General features: G+C 42.1%; 2 protein-coding genes and 1 pseudogene across 2 annotated transcripts; 1 reads left to right on the top strand and 2 right to left on the bottom strand.

Annotated features, from left to right (window-relative positions):
* The first annotated feature begins 3,637 nt into the window (after nt 1-3,637).
* LOC115138878 (kelch domain-containing protein 7A-like) lies at nt 3,638-7,953 on the top strand (annotated as a pseudogene).
* Nucleotides 6,730-11,159, bottom strand: LOC115138868 (uncharacterized). Its single transcript, XM_065021739.1, has 4 exons — nt 10,382-11,159; nt 8,972-8,988; nt 8,481-8,669; nt 6,730-8,330 (listed from the first exon to the last, which is right to left on the bottom strand). The coding sequence occupies exons 1-4, from the start codon at nt 10,827-10,829 to the stop codon at nt 8,016-8,018; spliced, it is 969 nt and encodes a 322-aa protein (XP_064877811.1). The 5' UTR covers nt 10,830-11,159; the 3' UTR covers nt 6,730-8,015.
* A 67-nt stretch (nt 11,160-11,226) lies between these two features.
* aadacl4 (arylacetamide deacetylase-like 4) lies at nt 11,227-18,954 on the bottom strand. Its single transcript, XM_029676054.2, has 4 exons — nt 18,707-18,954; nt 14,653-14,878; nt 12,217-12,280; nt 11,227-12,090 (listed from the first exon to the last, which is right to left on the bottom strand). The coding sequence occupies exons 1-4, from the start codon at nt 18,881-18,883 to the stop codon at nt 11,301-11,303; spliced, it is 1,257 nt and encodes a 418-aa protein (XP_029531914.1). The 5' UTR covers nt 18,884-18,954; the 3' UTR covers nt 11,227-11,300.
* Nucleotides 18,955-20,347: the final 1,393 nt, after the last annotated feature.

The raw sequence follows: 20,347 nt of genomic DNA, 5'->3' as shown, positions 1-20,347 counted from the left end.
GAACTTGACTGACCTGCACAGAGCCCTGACCTTAACCCCATCAAACACCATTGGGATGAATTGGAATGCCGACTGCAAGCCAGGCCTCGTCACCCAACACCGATTCCGACCTCACTAATGCTCTTGTGGCTTAATAGAAGCAAGTCCCGCAGCAATGTTTTAACATCTAGTGGAAATCTTTCCCAGAAGAGTGGAGGCTGTTATTTCAGAAAAAGGGGGACCAACTCCATGTTAATGCCCATGATTCTGGCATGAGATGTTTGAAAAGCAGGTGTCCACATACTTTTGGTCATGTACTGTATACTGTTTTCTCAAAATAATTGGGAAATTATATTATTTCATACCGATAGAATTGCTCAGAGAAAGATATTTTGTTTAACAAGTTAAACGTATTTTTCTCAAGAAGGAAGGGGTCAAAATTATTGACACCCCTGTTTTCAATACCTTTCAATACCTCACCTTGCGAGGATAATGGCACTGAGCCTTTTTCTAAAATATTTTATGAGTTGGAGAACACATTGGGAGGGATCTTACACTACTCCTCCATACAGAAACAATCCAGTTCCTTAATATCCTTTGTCTGCACACAAGCTCTCTTCAATTCAAACCACAGGTTTTCAATGGGTTTCAAGTCCTGAGACTGAGATGCAAAATGATTTTGTGACCAATTAACCATTTCTTTGTGGATTTTGATGTGTGATTGGGGTTATTGTCTTGCTGGAAGATTCACTGGCAGAGGCAACCAGGTCTATGGCTAAAATGTCCTGGTACTAGGAAAAGTTAATGGGGTCTTTGACCTTAATCAATCAATCACATTTATTTATAAAGCCCTTCTTACATCAGCTGATGTCACAAAGTGCTGTACGGAAACCCAGCCTAAAACCCCAAACAGCAAGCAATGCAGGTATAGAAGGGCCACAGGACCGTTGGATGCAAAATAGCCCTGTAACATCAAAGATCAACAACCATATTTTAGAGTAGGTATGGGGTTTTGTTCTGCTTATGCATTCTCATTTAGACGCCAAAACCACCTCTTATGTGTAAGGCCAAAGAGTTCTATTTTCATGTCATCTGACCAAAGCACCGGTTCAAAGTCCCAATGGTGTTTAGCCATATCCAGGCATTTACATTTGTTGGATCAGCTATGATTTATGCAAATTGTATTTTAATGACTTGAATTATTCTGCCTGAATAAAATGCACTTCATTACTTTATTTACAAAATTATCAAATCTGTGAGTGCATGATTATACTCATTTGTTTTCCTATTTATGTTTCTCAGAGTCCATCTGAGAAAAGAACGCTTCCAGTCTTTAACTTACAAAAAGTACATGTGGATCTTCATTGAAGGCCATCCATGATAAAAGAGACAGTAGACCAAATTAAAGCACACCACATTGAATTATGAAAACTGTTTGACATCCTAGCTCTATAGTATGCATTTCTGCTGTGTTCGCATTATTTGAAGGGCATGCATATCTGATTGCCAACGTAATCATTTTTGTGAAGTATGCAATAATTGTTTTTCATCAGTACATCAGTGCTTTTTCAAAGGGGCTCAGACCAAATGAAAAAAATATAGAGTATGGTAAATATATTTGCTTGAATTAAATATACGCATCAATTGCTTTGTTTGTTCATACTTCAGTGCTAAACTGAATGTTTATGTAATCAGAATTACCTTAAGGTTATTTCGTCCTCTGCTAGTCATGTAGCCACAGCGTTCACTTCCCCATATCCTCCCTTTCATGATCTTAATCTATTACACAATCCACCCATCCTCCAAGAATAACGCTTGCAGTAGTATGGTTCACCTCAAATAGTTACGGCTGTTTAAACTCTTTACATTTCCCATTTTCTGTCCATATGATATCACAGGAGGGGAAGAGGTGAAAGAGTCTCCGCACAACACTGCACATGCTGGCAATCATTTTGTTCTGCAGTGCTCCTGAATGGTACACCTGAGACAGCGGCGGCACAGAAGAGAAGGAGCTGCCTTTGTGGCACACCAGTGAATTATTCACGACTAACCGTGCCTGCTGAATCCAGATCCCTTTACGGGCCTCTGGAAGCTATGCTATCAGATGGCCAAATAGTGTCTATGCCACAGAGGACACTCGTTCAAATGGCTACCTGAGTGACACGTCTCCCTGAGTGTCACTGCATCGCTGCTGGACCAGCTCTTTGTTGTGACCCTGGACTCAGTCAAGCGTTATCGGCAACACAAATTCAAATTTGACAGCTCAACTGCAGTGTCTGAGCGACAGGACTCCAGTGTGACAGAGATGTATGTGTGTATGCCCATTCAGTCTATAAATATGGATGATATTGTCAGACTCATACAGTCAACACTCCTTTTTGGCATTGAGGCTCCGACGGTTGTCTGACTGCATCCCTCTTACATGATACAATACGTGTTCATTGGAGTGTGATAGAAATGACAAACATCATTAATACTTTAACACAGTCATTTTGTTCGAAACTAAAAGTCTGTGCTTAAATTACCAATGTATGGTTACGCTTTATTTGGATAGTCCGAATTTTCCATATGTAGATGCTCTACAGATTGTCATACTATCAACAAACTATCTGTTGATAAGCAACTGTTTGCAAAGGTTACAATTAGGTTTAGGTTTAGAATAAAGGTTAGGGTTAGGGTAAAGTTTATGGTTAGGATAAGGGTTAGTACATAGTTATTTGAAATGTTACTGATACTCTGTAGAGCATCTACACTCTTAGAAAAAAGGGTTACCAAAAGGGTTCTTCATCTGTCCCCATTGGAGAAACCTTTATGGTTCCAGGGAGAAACATTTTTGGTTCCAGGTAAAAACATTTTTGGTTCCATGTAGAACCTTCTGTAGAAAGGGTTCTACATGGAACCCAGAAGTGTTCTACCTGGAACCAAAAGTGTTCTAACTGCAATCAAAAGGGGTTCTTTGAAGAGATATCCTGTGGGGAGAGCTGAAGAACCCTTTTAGGTTCTAGATAGCACCTTTTTTTCTAAGCGTGTACAGATGGACTATCCAAATAAAGTGTTACCAAATGTATAGTTACATTTTATATGAACATCACCCCTGGTCTCTTTTCCCTCTGTAGCTGAGCCAAAACAAATGTGTTGTATAGTGTGTGTTGCATAGTAAGAGACATTTGCTATTGGCTTTTGCCTGTGCAAACAACTGTATCCTGGTAATTAGGGCCTCAAATGCCTCCAATCAGCCTTTTGCACGCCTTAGTCAAACCCTGTTCTCAGCAGATAGCAACCTGCCATGTGTTTAACTGGAGAGGGAGTGTGATATATCTATAGAGACATATGATCCAGGCCACTCCTACACATAATGCAAACATTAGGCTAAACAGCACAAATAGTCTGAATCCAAGTTTAACCTTGTGGTGGTATACAGTAGTTTCCAAGTTGTTAAAACACTTCAATACTCACTCAGTAAACAACATCATAAACTCATCTTGAGTTGAGTCAAAAAACATCCCGGTATAAATATGTTATTTTCTACATAGTGAAGGACAGAGCAAATATGATCACCTGCTGCAAGTAGAACGTGACAGCTGCCCCACCCCTCCGGTGAGGGATGCAAATAGTATTGCTGCAAGTATCAGTTTACATGTTGTCCAGAGAGAGAAGAGAGAACAGACACAGTCATCAGATCTCTGCAGCACACTGGGTGCCGGCTACCATTGGCTAAGATGCACTGAAAGAAATACCCAGACAAAAAGGTTGTTAAACTTGGCAACTCGTCCGTTTAGATATGCCCATAGCAGACCTGCTGGTTGTCCAGTTTGACATTCACCTGCTGGGGAGGCTGACGTGTTCGTTGGCCGCTGTGCTGCTCATCTCCTGTGTATACAGATTCTACAGCCCCATGGGTACAGGACTCCTTCAGACGGGCCCACTGAAGCACCCAATGGAATCTGTCGGAACTGCAAGATGGAACTGTGGCCTCAAAGCACAGCCAAACATGACTCCAGCAACAATGGGGACAAACAGCCTGGCCACTCACAGATTAGCCCTGTGAGGGATGACCTGACACCTGACAACACCAATACAGGAACAGGGGAAGGAGAATTGCCCCAGACTAAAGATTTTTGCCGGCTCGCAAACACTGAAGAAATGGTTACGCCGCAAGATGGATCAAATGTAGAAGACAACAGCTTGGAGTTGGAGGGAGAAGTCCCTGTGTTTGTTGAGGAGGCTGAGATAGATATCCCCATGTTAGTTGAAGAGGCTGAGATTAAGATCAGAAATTGCAAGTTTGGATCCACCTTGAAACTCCCTTATCCTAATAACAGTGGTCTGGCCAGCCCATCGGGCCATCTGTCCCCTTGCTTTCTGCAGAGGCTGGAGGGCAGTGTGGGGGTGGGTGTGGGCAGGTAACTGAGGCAAGACCTGGGGCTGCATGAGGCCTACTCCACCTTCCTCTCAAAGGCAGAGATCACAGTGGACGATGCCAACCTCGTGATGGAGGGACCTGGGAAGCAGAGCGTTGTGCGAGGAAAGATTTATGAATACTATGTGGAATGTTCCTCGCACTCCATCACAGACTCCATATTAGGTCTGTTTGAGGGGAATTCACTGGACTCACAGTCGGTGGAGTTTGGAAGATGTGGCAGCAGCCTCACTGAGCCTCCCCACTCTTGGGCCTCTTCATCAGGGGATCATACAAATCATTAAAATCCAGACGGAAAATATTTACACAAGAAGCAATCTAATATCTCACAGTCAAAACTCTCCGTCGTTTAGTTAAGTTCACCAGCCCACTCAGTCCTACCACAGACACCAAGCACCCCAGTGCATGGGAGGAGCACAGCCTAACAACCATAGCTGGGGCCAAATGAAAAAAATGTATCTCCAGAGAACATGGGCAGCTCAGAGTTGGAGATCTTTAAGGCCAAGTTTGATTTGGGCAACTGCGTGGAGGTGGAGCTGTCTAAGAAGCATTGGCAGGCCCCTCTGCAGCAGTCAGCTCTTAGAGTAATGTCTGACAACTACCTCCAGTTCCTCAGGGACCCAGGTCTGTATGGGAGGCTGAGAGCAGGTGATCAGGATGAGATCCAGAAACAGCGTATGAGAGGAAGGCAGTTCCTAATGGCAGGCAACATGGGCCCTCAGGACTGGGTGGGGAGTAGTCCTCAAGGGACAAAAAGGGAGCAGGGAGTCACCACCATACCATGTAGTGGTCTCTACTATTATGATGATTATAAAGACAGCTGGCACCCACTGTGTCCCATCCCTCAGGAAGTCATCTCCAAAGGCTGTGCCATGTGCACTATGGACAACTACTTATTTGTAGCAGTGGGGGGCTGCCAGCAGGGCGCAGATAGAGAGATGAAGCCTTCCAAGAGAGTGTTCTGCTACAACCCGGAACATCAATTTGGAAAGAGATCAGTCCTATGAACGAGTCCAAGCCCCACTGCAAACTGGCAGCCCTGCAGGGCTACATCTATGCAATCGGAGGGGAGTGTCTGTCTACCGTAGAGCGCTATGACCCCCGCTCTGACAGATGGACTTTTGTGGCCCCACTGCCCAATGATAAATTTGCTGTGGCCCATCATGTCACAGTGTGCAACAGGAAGCTCTTTGTTCTAGGAGGAACACTGAGATACACACTGTTGCGCTACAACCCAAATATCAACGTGTGGAGGAAAAGCTCAATAACGGGCAGCAAAGAGAGAACCACCGAGATAGTGGGAGTGAGGAACTTCCTATATTGCTTTGATGTCAGCCCGCAGCTAGGCATCAGTGTGTACCGCTATCACACTGTGGCACGACTATGTTACGAGTGCTGCACCAAACGCCTTGACCAATGCCTCGCCTTCCAGTGTGTCGCCTTGGACGACACCATCTACTGCATGAGCCACCAGTTCACCATGAGCTTCCTGGCTGAAGAGATCTCTCCAAGATTTGTAGCAGATGATTTGAGTGTCTTCTCTGGAACCAAGGGCATCCTTTTCCCGTTTGTCCTCTCACTTCCTGATACGAAGGCTTACCAGACCAGTGTGTAACCTGGAATGCTTCTCCTCAGCACAGACAAGGACAGAGCAGTGAGGGAGTATCTCATTTACTTGTGCACCAAGGCCATTTTTCAGAGCTGAGTGTATCCTACTGAGAAGCACAGCTGTCTTAATCAGAGGCAATGAAAGTAAAATATTAACATCATTAATGGTAATTCGATTAGTGCTTGTTTAGATTTATTTAGGGTACACTGCCATAGAAATTCTATGTATTGTGAAGGTGTTTTGTTCTTTTCATTTTCCTCCTGCCTTGCACTACATTACTCCTAAATCATGCAAGATGTGCACTTTCTCCCCTGTAATAATTCATAAAAAATTCTTAAGTTAATTCACTCTAGCCATAATGCTTTGGAGCAGTGGGGTAATATAGTAATAATCCATCACAGTTGGTTACTATATAGGGAACAAATGTTACTCACACAGGGACTGGACTCAATACAATTAGCCACATGTGATCTATAAATATGACATGAAGTAAAAGGTTGTGACTTACAGCATAATGTATGTGAGCTTCAATAAACAAAAGTAATTGCTCATTTTGAATCTCCTCCAAGATTGGGGCATAGTATACGCCTGACTTCTGCTGTTGTTTTCAACATTGTTGATATAAGGATAGCACTGAACCATGTTCAGTTATTCATGTACCAAAATAACGAATGACTGTAATGAAAGTACAAATATTTATCCTTACATTTGTACAGTATTAATCAACAGAAGAAAGAAATATGCAGATTTCATTGAAGGTGACTTATCTAAGCAGTCATACAACCCTGTTGAAAAAAAAACGGTAAGCATTTTGTGCAACAATGTGCTAGCTATTGTGTCATGTGGTTAAACATTATACAAATTAAATTCATTTTCCTTCCAAACAGTGACAGATTTCCAATGATAAGTCATCAACAATCTAACAAACAGAGCTCTGCTCTGTGTGATGTGTCGTTTCTGACAGCAGACTTCATTAATGCATTTGTAGGAGGATAGATGTGGCTGTTAATGGATGTGTTGCGTAATTACATTGGCAATATACATATTTGAAATAAAAGTATAATTCTTTGTTCATTTAAAACAAGCTGTTTGTTCTTACAAAGAGCAATCATAGACTAAGAACAACAGTGAGTGATACAGCACCCTTGCCTGGGATTTCAGTTTGTGACATGCCGCAATAGCGCCATCATGTGGTTTGGTCTATGTATATATATACATATGTACACTGTATATATAGACTCTGTGTCTGAATAACTAAACATGAAAGTGCAAAGGAGTAATTTGCACTGTGTGTAGCATAACCAATAACACACAACCTACCCGTCTTCTGACTCACAAAAAATCAGCAGTGCACTTAAGTATTGAGATGAGTAACAGAGAGGCAAAGGGCTTCAGCTGCACTGGCTGAGGCAGCAGCAGAAGAGAGACGCAGATGGTTGACCATCAAACATAAGCATCTTTGATTCCTCCTAATTAAACACTTTGATTCCCTGTAATTAAACACCTAATGGAATGGTCCCCTCAGAGTTCCCCTTACATGACTCATGGCTCCTGATTTGAATGAATACCCAGGTCAGCTCTGACATCAACACTTTCTTTGATTTCAAAGTACCTAGGGTAGGGCACTACTAACAGCCCTTTGAGTAGCAAATATTAGATAAGTGTGAAGAAAAATAATTTACATGTGATTATCCTAAATTATGAGATGATTTGCGGACTCTCCATCCCTCCCTCTCCTGCACGCACGCACGCACGCACGCACGCACACACACACACACACACACACACACACACACACACACACACACACACAGTGGAAGAGAGAGCCTAGACTATAAGAGATTATAATGAGACTCCTGTTTAATTTTTACATCTTTTGATTTCCCAAATGTTCTGCTCCATTAAATTTTTCATGCCTCAGACTAATAAAAAATGTAATCCTCAAACAGCACCACATTGAGTACGGCCCCTGAGTATCTAAACAGCTTGTGAGCCTGAGCTCTGTTACTACACCCAAGAGAGGGGAGGGAAGAGGCTCGCGGAGACTGAGTTGTCTTGGACTTGTCTACAAGACTGTTGTTTGATTTCCAGGTCCTTGTTGTTCAGATTGGCAGGATGGAGCTTGCTGGAAAGGTCACGTGGCACACTGGCTAAGCGGGGCTGGCAGAATGCACTTAGTGGGTGCCTCTGGTACGCTGTCCTGTACACACTTAGCGTTGAGAAGGGGGGCTGCTGCTGGTCCAGACAGACCTGTCTAGACTCCACCAGGCCAAAGTTAGTTGGAGGTGGGAGGGAGAAGGAAGGGAAGGAGAGAGAGCTCAGCTGTTACAGTGATGCAGCCATTAGTTTCAGTATATCTGTGACATATTTGGAATAATCAAAGGCCATTTATTCTGCCTAAACTTTAACTGTGGAACACTGCTTCTTTTTTTCTTGACTTCTTTTATTTACTTGACACCCGTTTGTAATTACAGCTGACAAGATTGGATAACGGTGGTGGTCAGACTTCTCTGGCATCCTCGCCAGCCTGTCTGGATGCCAGGAGCACAATGTGAGCAGGGTGGAGGAGCCCTGGCGCCTGTACATCTCATCATAGAGGGTGACCAGGTAATGGGAAGGCAGCGTGCCGTGGTGGGAGAGGAGCAGCTTGGCAGCAAGGCCCTGGAACACACCACAACACACTATTATTCTGGTCATCATGGCTTTAAAACAATGACAAGAGGGCACACTGTTTCTTTGATTGATTAGCTCATTATCTCGGTGGATGCGAATGGTCTAGGTTTGGATTTTGTTCTAACAGACTTTTAGACCCAACTTCACTAGCTTTTTGCTAATGCTAATAACATCATGATCCTGCTGTGTAAGGCTGACCTCAGCTTTCCATGGCGCCATTTGTCTCACGATGACGTCTGGCCCTCTGTGGCTGGTAGTCTGCACAGTTGGTGCTGTTGTGGCTGTCTTACACTCTCGGGTGAACTGTCTTGGACAGACAAGGTAAATAGACGGGAAGAGGAGGAGGAGAGGGAGAGAGGAGGATGAGAAGAAGAGGGAATGCTCAGCCACTTAAGCTTGAGCCCAGCATGAGCTCAGCAAAACTCACACTTCACCATCGATCCATGCTGTTGTACAGTATTTCTAAAGTTATCCCTCTAGTCAGATCCTGAAGCAGCAGCCCATGGCCCTGCTTGGCATCAATGCAATTAGATTGACTCTCAAGTCTCTCACACTGGGAGTCTGTGCTGATGTAGATAGCTTAAATGAAGCCCTCTAATCATTTTTGTATAGATTTTGCAAACCAACTGAGAAGCAGCAGAACCCTTGGAAACCAGCCATTGAACTAGTTTGTTGAAGATCTTTGGCTACCGAAAGCAGGAGATACAGCACATTCTCACATTCAGTGCAGGTTTTTCTTGGGATAATCTCATTTGGATAGAAAGGAAAGGCTGCTGTGCCAACACTTTGCTGTAATTTAAACTCTTGATAATTACTGTTCATGACTCTTGCCAAATGTTGCATTATTTGATGAATTATCAACATTCATCACAGGCAACGTATAATAGCAACAGCAATTCATAGAAGTTAGCTTAAAATCCCCAAATAAACTTATATGATTATAGTCGTAGTTTACATTAAAGGGACCATTTGCAATTTTTTAACAAATTTCAAATAGTGAATGTTTGCAACAGAGTTATCTAAGCATAACTCATTTTCATCGGCAGTCCTAAATTAAGTTAATTCAATACATAAACACATCACTCACACAGTAGTATAGTGGGATATTTATAAATACTCAAGAAGCTGGGGTTTGGAGGATATATTGGCACGGGTGTTGTTAAGCCCTAGACGAAGGGCCGATATATCCTCCAAACACCGGCTTCAAGGGCATTATCACTTTTATACAATGGGTTACCAACCAACATATTCAAATCATGATTGACATATTTTCATTAAAAACGTTATTCTGATTTATTTATTTATATTCCACAAGATTTAGTCCCGACACAAATCTAGGGTTGCTACCCAAGCCGGCTCGTCGTTCGTTCTATCGGTTCTGTTGCTAGAGATGCGACCCAGTCGTTCAGTCTTTTTGTTCTATAGCTGTGGGACAGCTGGAGATCAAATTTGAATATTGAATCAATGTTGCAAATGTCGGAGAGACAGACAGCAAGGTTTATTCAAATCTCCGCTGTTGAAAACTAAATGTTAGTCGAAAGGTGTGAAATAATGTCTAGATGCTTTTTATAGTGGAGGTCAAGTTTATAAATTGTTTGGCTAAACTGATGAGACAGTGGATTGTGCACGTCATAGATTTCGCTGGTGGTAATTTGTCTGGAATGCGGTTTTAACCAATCAGCATTCAGGATTAGACCCACCTGCACAAAACAGATTAAAACAAATACAGGAAACACAAAATAGAACAAATAATACCATATATACAGGACACATGAAACTTGAGTGCAATAAGAATACGTCAATGTGTGCTGGATTGATTCTCCTTGATCCACACTTTGACCTCCATGGAGGAGGATCTAAGTCACTAGTGATTAAGGTAGTGGGGAGGGAATTCCATTTCCTAATGCCTAGGGTGGAGAATGCTGAGTCCCCAATGTTTTTGTCTTCTTTGAGGCATGACAGTCTCCTCTGAAAATGTAATATGTAATAGATTATAAACCCTACCTGCAGCTTCTCTTCCACCCAGTTTCCAATTAGAACTTTGTTTGCATACCTCTGCGCCATTCTCCAGCCAGGTTGGGTCCATTTTCCTGTTTGCCCATACTGTACATGGTACTGAACATGTGTCACATACAGCTGATCGATCATGAGCTGGTTTGGTCCTAATATCAGAGCATAGTTAGATCAAACAGAACGGATGATGGTGCATTCCTCCTGATCTTATTGTGATATAGGCACCAGACAGGAGAGGAAGCTCTGTTGCGATGGATACAGCAAACATTCTGTGATTGACAGACAGAATACTGGAGCAGTAGCGGAGGCAAATAGGAGGCACAGGACCTGCATTATAATAAGACCTGCATGCAATACTTTAGAATTGCATTATAAAATGTATTATAAAATGTCAGAGAATTATGCAGCAGTTAGTCTATAGCTCATACATGATATATATGTCTTAATTTTAAAAAATAATGAATATTATTATATTTTCTGTAGAAATGAAAACAAATGCCTTAATTGATTAAAATAAGAGTAAAACATGTACTAAGCTGTGTAGGTGTTTATTTGCTTTCCCTTGCCAGGAACATGAAAGAGAGATCAAACTTCAACATCCATTTCTTAAAGTGTTTTTACATAGCTTACAATACTATTTACAGCTTGTGTTGCAGACGGGAAGGTTAGCCAGCCCTTTTTGAAAAAATCCACAAGTCCATGGAAGCCGTCTGGAACATGATGCCATGTGACGTCCAGTCCCAGGTCCAACAGCCTCTTCCTGTACAGGATTCCATCATCCCTCAGCACGTCGTACTCACAGGTCAGGATAAAGGCCGGTGGGGTCAGACGGATAACAGCATCCTCCGCTAGAAGCGGTGAGACCTCCGGATCCAAACCGTCTTTGATTATGTGGTACACCTCTCCTTTGTAGTCTAAGGCTGAGTGTACCTGCTGGAGTTCGCCCCGCACCTTGCACTCAGGAGGGAGGTGTTCCGGGGAGAGCCACTCCTTGAAGGCTAGCCTCATCTCAGCAGGGATATGGTTCCCCTCCAGCAGGTCCTGGCACACTGACGTGTCCCCGTTGAGATACTGCAGGAAGTAGAATGCCACCCGGCCACGGAACAATATGGGCACAGCATGATTCTGCTGGTATGAGGGCAGGTTGAAATCTGCCATCTGCAGAGCTGGGTAAATGAGAACCTGGGCACAGGGAGACAGCAGATGTCCATCTTTTCTCTTGGCCAGACGTTGGCATAGTGCAGCTGCCAGGTTTCCCCCAGCACTATCGCCCCCGACTGCCACTCTGCCAGGGTCCACCCCGAACTCTGCCTCTGCCACAGACAGGAAGTGGCACGTTGCAGTGTCACAGTCATCCAGCTGAGTGGGGTACCGATGTTCAGGGGCAAGCCGATATCTAAAAGGCATGAGGGTAGAGAAAGGAGCAACATGTCAAGTCTTTGACAGCTTCACAGCCCCTTTCACTGCATTAATCAGCTTTGGAATCACATTTTGAGGCAGTGAGTCAGAAAGTAAAAGTTACCCAACAGAAATCACAGTGGTTTCAGCCTCCTTGGCAATGTGCCTGCAGACGTCATCTGCAGTGTCTAATCACGAGAAACAGAAAATTAGTTTTAGGCTTAGTAAACAGAGGATGAACATTTTGCAAGACAAGCAATACTCCCAATCGGTAAGCCACGCCAGCCTGTCAGGAAAACAACCTGTGGTTACCTGGGTTACCCCATTTGCTCACAGCAAAAAAAAAATTCAAACACAATTTTATTGTTGTTTTAGTCAATTGTAAAACTACAGTTCAGAAAAGTACATGTCTAAAGATTACTTTTCAATATTGCCTGCTCCCAAGCTCTCACTACTTCGCAGAAAAAAATAAAGAAAATTCATGATGGTGCTAGCAGCCACGTGAGTGAGTGCTAGCCACCAACCAGAAAATTAAGCTAGCCAAGACCAGCAACACAAATAAACTGACTATACAGCTACAAGTAGTGAATAGAGTTAGAAACAGACTAGACCAAACAAGTTAAATGTCTTACATGTGATTAAATGTTTGACACATACTGAGCTACAGTGCATTAGGAAAGTATTCAGACCCTTTGACTTGTTCCACATTTTGATACATTACAGCCTAAATAGTTTCTCCCCCGCATCAATCTACACACAATACACCAGAACAACAAAGCACAAACGTTTTATTATTTATTTTTGCAAATCTTTTAAAATAAAAAAAGATTATATTACATTTACATAAGTATTCAGACCCTTTACTCAATACTTTGTTGAAGCACCTTTGGTAGTGTTTACAGCCACGAGTCTTCTCGGCTATGACGCTAAAAGCTTGGCACACCTGTATATGGGGAGTTTATCCTATTCTTCTCTGCAGAGCCTCTCAACCTCTCAAGGTTGTATGGGGAGCGTTGCTGCACAGCTATTTTCAGGTTTCTCCAAAGATCTTCGATAGGGTTCAAGTCTGGGCACTTGCTGGGCCACTCAAGGACATTCAGAGACTTGTCATGAAGCCACCCCTGTGTTGCCTTGGCTGTGTGCTTAGGGTCATTGTCCTGTTGGAAGGTGAACCTTCACCCCAGTCTGAGATCCTGAGCGCTCTAGAGCAGGTTTTCATCAAGTCTCTCTCTGTACTTTGCTCCATTCACCTTTCCCTCGATCCTGAGTAGTCTCCCAGTCCCTGCCGATGAAAAACATCCCCACAGCATGATGCTTCCACCACCCTGCTTCACCGTAGGGATGGTGCCAGGTATCCGCCAGGCATGATGCTTGGCATTCAGGCCAAAGAGTTCAATCTTAGCTTCATCAGACAAGATAATCCTGTTTCATGGTCTGAGTCCTTTGGGTGCCTTTTGTCAAACTTCAAGAGGGCTGTCATGTGCCTTTTACCGAGGAGTGGCTTCCATCTTGCCACTCCGCCATAAAGACCTGATTGGTGGAGCGCTGCAGAGATGGTTGTCCTTCTGGATGGTTCTCCCATCTCCACAGAAGAACTCTGGAACACTGTCAGAGTGACCATTGGGTTCTTTGTCACCTCCTTGATCAAAGCCCTTCTCCCCAGATTGCTTAGATTGGCGGCCAGCTCTAGGAAGAGTCTAGGTGGTTCCAAACTTCTTGCATTTAAGAATGATGGAGTCCACTGTTCTTGGGGACCTTCAATGCTACAGATATTTTGCGGTACCCTTCCCCAGATCTGTGCCTAGACACAATCCTGTCTCGGCGCTCTACCGACAATTCCTTCGACCTCAGGGCTTGGTTTTTTCTCTGTCATGCACTGGGACCTTATATAGACAGGTGTGTGCCTTTCCAAATCATGTCCAATCAATTGAATTTACCACAGGTGGACTCCAATTAAGTTGAAGAAACATCTCAAGGATGACCAATGGAAACAGAATGCACCTGAGTTCAATTTCGAGTCTCATAGCAAAGCGTCTGAATACTTAGGTAAATAAGTTATTTCTGTTTTTTATTTTAATACATTTGTAAATATTCCTAAAAACTTGTTTTCGCTTCGTCATTATGGAGTATTGTGTGTAGATTGATGAGGATTTTTTTTTTTTAATATTTTGTTTTAGAATAAGGCTGTGATGTAACAAAATGTGGAAAAAGTCAAGGCGTCTGAATAATTTCCAAATACACTGTACATATATCCTACTTGGACACCGGCTCCCCACAATTTCCCACAACACAGGGATCTTCTCACAGGCTTTACTTCCGTTTGTGGGAGCATTACGAACTGTATGTTGGGATTTTTGACCCAATTACATGTAAATTGCATTACACAGCAGCTTTTCGTCATCTTTTGAAACAGTATTTCTTTATAACAAAAAATCAACAACGAAGTTGGCTCTTTTACACTGGGGTCAATGGGAAATAATGTGTGGGCGTGGTCGAGGAGAATTCCTTATATCGACTCAGAGTATTTCATCTAGACATTATTTTTGTCTTATCATATTACCCAAACAGCCCAACACCCATCCTCCTCCATGGAAATACACCAGTCCCCTCCTCAGGCCCAGTGAACCAGTCGTGGGCTCATACACTCTGACTGGCACCTCAGAGAAGGTCAGGTCTTTCACACGTAGGCCTGGGGGAACTGGTCTTATACGGACCAGGAACCGTCTTCTGAACCACCTGGTGAACATGACCTGATGACACAGACCCAGACGGTCCAGGATACGGCCCTGACAAGACAGAGAAGGGGGGGCATTACTTGTTAGAGGACTAATACATTGTATGCAGCTTTATTCAGGTGGCTTAGCCTATAGCCTATCTTAGAAATAAGGTCAACACGAACCATTGTGAGCTGGAATATTTTTCAATTACAACAATATAGCGTTTCTTGTTGCTTGCAAATTATGCTACAATGAATGCAACAGCTCAGTTCATTTTAAGGAGCCTCTTCACACTTAAATGTAAACTTGGATACTTGCTCCATCTCAACCACTACCCCCAGAGGTTGCGCACAACACTCATCCGACAGTTGCCCACCTTGATGCAGTGCAGTGTATACAGAATTGTCTTGATGAGACAACACTCCTACTGTATACACAGTACTTTTTCCTAATATTTGAGAATTATTTTGAGTTTTTAACTAAAATTGTAGTAACAGCCTGTTACTTTCTGAAATAGTGACAGTAGCTGCCGGCTGCACTGAGCCACGTAAAACTATGGAAGCCCATCCCCAACATATATATAACTGTGTTGGATCATACAAATAGGATATGTTTTTTCATTTGTAACATTGTGTGGTGATTTCAGAGGTGGTACCACAGGTCCCAGAGTAGTTGGGGGATTGTTTTATTGGGTCACAGATTTTTTTCTGATCTGGTAGTAGGCTAACTTAACCAACTCCAGACCATAGTTGTAGAGTATGGCATAGTCATAAATGAGCTGTAAAATTATTATTTTTCAAAAGTTTTATATGGGCTATGATGGGACCAGATCATTTTTCTAATCAGGTCATACAGTAAAACATAATCCTGGCTCTAGGGAGGATGAAAACATGAAAACCTTTTTCACAGACAGAGACAACAAATGCGATTGGTTAAAAACTAATGAGGCTGAGCTTGCTGTATGCAAGGTTGCATTGTGTCGGCCTTTGCACCTGTAACTAAAAAGATAGTCAGACAGCATATCATCACTATTGTGTTGATTGATTCATTCCAGACAATAATTTGGTATTAAAAAGGCCTAGGTAGCATAGCCAACCGAAGTGTGAATATAAGCAAAATCACATTCACATTTTCTCAGAACACAAATAAATGGGCCTATTTTAGGCTATAAATACATCATTTAGGCTATGAAAACATGATGTTACATTTCCCCTGGCCAGATCCAGATGGGATCAGAGCGCATAGGCTTCTCTAGGCTACCTGCAGCTGTGGTTGTTATCAGTAGGCTATTGCTGATCAGACTAAAGCACAGACTAATTGTGCATGTTGACAAATCATGTGGCATGATATGTCAACATTTATATGGCTTCCATATAAAACAGCTCTTCACAGTGAATTCAGTGAATTTTCAGTTGCAAATGGATTTCACCAGGTAAGGATTTGCATGATGTTGATAAAAATGAAGCCTGGTTTACGTTTAGATTACATTTGAGTAATTGTGTTGTAACGTTGTAAGGTAGGTTTGCTGTACTTTTAAATTCTTCTGAGGGTTAATTGTTCATTTTTGATAGGTTAACGGTACTGAAGACATCCATTATAGCAATTCTGTGCTTTTGTCTTGAAGCTAAAGTGTAGCCTACAGACAAGAAAATAAACCCTGTAATTGTCTGCACATACATGCTTGTGAATTGTTGCAATATTCAAGAGTGTAATACAGGGAATAGGGCCATAATGACACCATGACAGAGTTAAGGTTTTACCAATAGGTGGACTTTGTATTGACTCCAATAGAGTGGCAAGGAGGAGGAGGAGCTCTGTGGACCATTCGTGTCCGGAAGTAATTTAGCCATTCATGGTAGCTATTGGCGCTCTGTAGAGTTGCTATGAGAATATGAAGGTTGAGAACTGTTGTGAAACATCACAGCACAGTGGAAAAATATAGGGCAGCTAGAGATAGATGGGAGGGGTTGAGAGTAGCTGAAGGATGGGACTAAAAGCAGAACAAAAGAAAACTAATGTACACTGTGTCTGTATTATTGTTGTCCATTAGTTTACTCCAATTTGGGTAGGGGTGGTAGGGTTAGGGGAAAATAATAAAGAACAAAAATATATTTGAAATATATACAGTATATATACTGAACAAAAATATAAACACAACATGCAGCAATTTCAAAGAAGATAACTGAGGTACAGTTCATAGAAGGAAATCAGTCAATTTAAATAAATTCATTAGGCCCTAATTTATGGATTTCACATGATTGGTCACGGGCACAGCCATGGGTGGGCCTGGGAGGGCATATACCCACCCACTTGGAAGCCAGGTCCACCCACTGGGGAGCCTGGCCCAGCCAATCATAATGAGTTATTCCCCACAAAAGGGCTTTATTACATACATAAATACTTCTGAGCACCCCCACCCCCGATATATGATCCCGCAGGTGAAGAAGCCGTGGAGGTCTTGGGCTGGCATGGGTACCCGTTGTTTGCAGTTATGAGGCTGGTTGGATGTACTGCCAAATGTTCTGAAACGACGTTGGAGGTGGCTTATTCAATTGTCTGGAAACAGCTCTGTTAGACATTCCTGCAGTCAGCATGCCAATTGCACGCTCCCTCAAAACTTGAGAAATCTTTGTCATTTTGTTGTGTGACAAAACTACACAGTTTAGAGTAGCCTTATTGTCCTCAGCACAAGGTGAACCTGTGTAATGATCATGCTGTTTAATCAGCTTCTTGATATGCCACACCTTTCAGGTGGATGGATTACCTTGGCAAAAGAGAAATGCTCACTAACAGGGATGTAAACACATTTCTGCACAATTTGAGAGAAATATGGAACATTTCTGGGATCTTTTATTTCAGCTCATGAAAAATGGGACAAAGACCTTACATGTTGCGTTAAAAATTTTGTTCAGTATATATACATATTTACCCCAACATAATATGGGGGATTGGAAATGATGCAGACAATTACATTGATACAAGCCACAATCTATTTGCAATATTGAAGCTGATCTACCCACTAAAGAAATGACATAACAATAATAATACAAATTAAGTCAGATTTAATCAACAAATACAATAGTCTGTTGCGAAAGGGTTAAGGGCACAAGACTGTGTACATATGTGGCTCTGATGACAATCTTACTAAATATCCTGTGTGGCTCAGTTGGTAGGGCATGGCATTTGCAAGGCTAGGGTTGTGGGTTTGATTCTCATGGGGGACCAGTATGAAAATGTATCCACCCACTACTGTATGAGTGTATGTGATATTACTAAAAATCCCATTGAGGAGAGAGGCTGTCACAGTTCCAAGATCTCAAAGCTGAATCTGCTTTTAGATTGAAGTTTTATGCCTTGATATCAGGAGCCGGAGGTGAAAAGTTTGATTCAACGAATCAGAGACTCAAAATAATAAATCAGTGGCAAATATTTAAAGAGACCGAATCGATATACAGTTCCCGAAATCAGACAGCTGTAACTGTCGATAGTAAATCGAAGTTTAAAACGATGTTTGAGTGAACCTGAATCCCGGCAATGAATGGTGAAGTCTCTTCCGGACACGGTAGACTCCTCCTCCTCACCACTCCTAGCTAGTATCGTGAAACTCTGCTGCTATGTCCTTACCCAAACAATGGAACGCCTGAATGACTTTGGCTTTTCATCATTTATTCAGACCTGTTCTCTTATCTACACACTTGACGCTTTATCAGTGTTTCGATTACAGAGAAAGGACAAGCATCTTTTAAAAGAGCAGAGTTCTCTTTTAGTATTCGAGTACAAGCATGTTTTTGTTTTCACCAAAGAGTAAGAATAATTCATTATTTCTACAGACTTGAACATGATTTGACTTGCATAAAACATAAAATAATAAGCAATAACAATTCCGTAGATACTCACCACAATTGATATGCCAACAAACAAGCCATGAACTACATGCAGTTTCCCTCGATTTGCAACCCCTTGAGGAATGTCTGAATTCATCATCTCAGAGTACATTAGACCAATTACCAGAAGGAAGAAGGCTGCAATCACTGCAGCAAAGCCAATTATTAAAATTGCAGTGCTGATGTCCATGGTGCTGTAGTGCGATCCCAAGTAGGCTACAGTAGAAGTAAGTCATTAAGTGTGAATATGTTATCCAGCTGCTTGGGTATCCTTGCCCCTCCTACAACTTTGTGTACACCCTGCTCTGACCTTGTTCTATCTAGATGACTTTGAGTGCCAGTGACAAAGGAACATTCATCATTTTATTCAATGTATTTTATGGACTAAAGCAATTACACATTAAACACATATTTCACAATTAGATATTTTTATGAATATAGATTTGCATAAATACAATTGTAATAATTCCTTTTAAATGTCCTTTTAAATAAATCATATCATTTATTGTGAAGCAGAGGACACTGGTATCTGAACTTTTAATGTTAATCTGTAGATGGCAGTGATGCCTAGTGATAGCAGATGATGTTCTCCATCAGATAAGATCTCTAGTCTAGACACATTTGTAAACAAAATGCATGGTATTTCGAATTGAAACCGTATAATGTGGTGGTGTTTACAAGACAATTTATGTTCATTATAATTCAGAATGAAATCTCTGAAAATACTTTGGTGTTGTATTTCAATGCATTATGATTTGTAGCTCTGTGAAATGTGCATGAAAATGACAGCAACTGGAGCTGTTTTCTAGGACTAGTCAACCTTTTAGCTGTCCCAAAGAGTCTCTCAGCCTTTTTTCTGAGAAGCTGAGCCCAGCACAAAGCCGCCATTGTCAAACTGCTCTCTTAAACCCATCCCAGTTTCTGAAAAAGCCCTCCATTCATCAGCTATACCCAGCAAAAATCACAGGGCCTGGCCCAAAAATCACAGACTGGAATCTTGTCTGCAGCCCATGAATTTACTGGATTTGTTTAGGAGGTATTTATGCAGGTCCCTAATTCTTACCTTGCCAAGTTTCTGGGACTGACCCAATTCTGTATTGTCACAGAGAGAGATGTGTTTCAAGTGACAGATCACTAGATCAGGGGTCTTTATGTCTAGTCTTCACAGCACCCCATCTTCTCATGCATTGAAATGAACTTTTATCACATGAAGTAGTGTGTAATTATGTATGCCACCGTTAAGCACCCTTTTTTCATGTCAGCTAGATTGACCAACTTTTACATCACATAGTAAAACCTGTGTATTTACCTGTAATAGGTAGGCCAATGCAGATAGTAAAACCTGTGTATTACCTGTAATAGGTAGGTCAATGCAGATGTAGCCAACTGGGTTTGAACTCGGGTCACCTGGTCACCACTGTGTTAGCCCACTGAACTCAAGTCTAGACATTAGCTCAGGGAGCTCATGCAAGACTTAAGGTCTCAGGCAAGGTTACTCATCATGTGAGGGTGGTTCTCCAAAAAATCTATAGAGTATTCATCACTTTTACTCCCACCGTATACACTTTAAAAAAAGGAGTGGATCAATATATTTTATTACAAGCAGCAAAACACACAGTCATAACAAATATCTGATACATTGTGATTATAGACA

Source organism: Oncorhynchus nerka, linkage group LG2 (genome assembly GCF_034236695.1).
Source record: "Oncorhynchus nerka isolate Pitt River linkage group LG2, Oner_Uvic_2.0, whole genome shotgun sequence".
In the NCBI taxonomy this organism is placed as follows: domain Eukaryota; kingdom Metazoa; phylum Chordata; class Actinopteri; order Salmoniformes; family Salmonidae; genus Oncorhynchus; species Oncorhynchus nerka.
The sequence above is the reverse complement of the archived record's forward strand: the minus strand, read 5'-3'. Positions and strand labels throughout refer to the sequence as shown.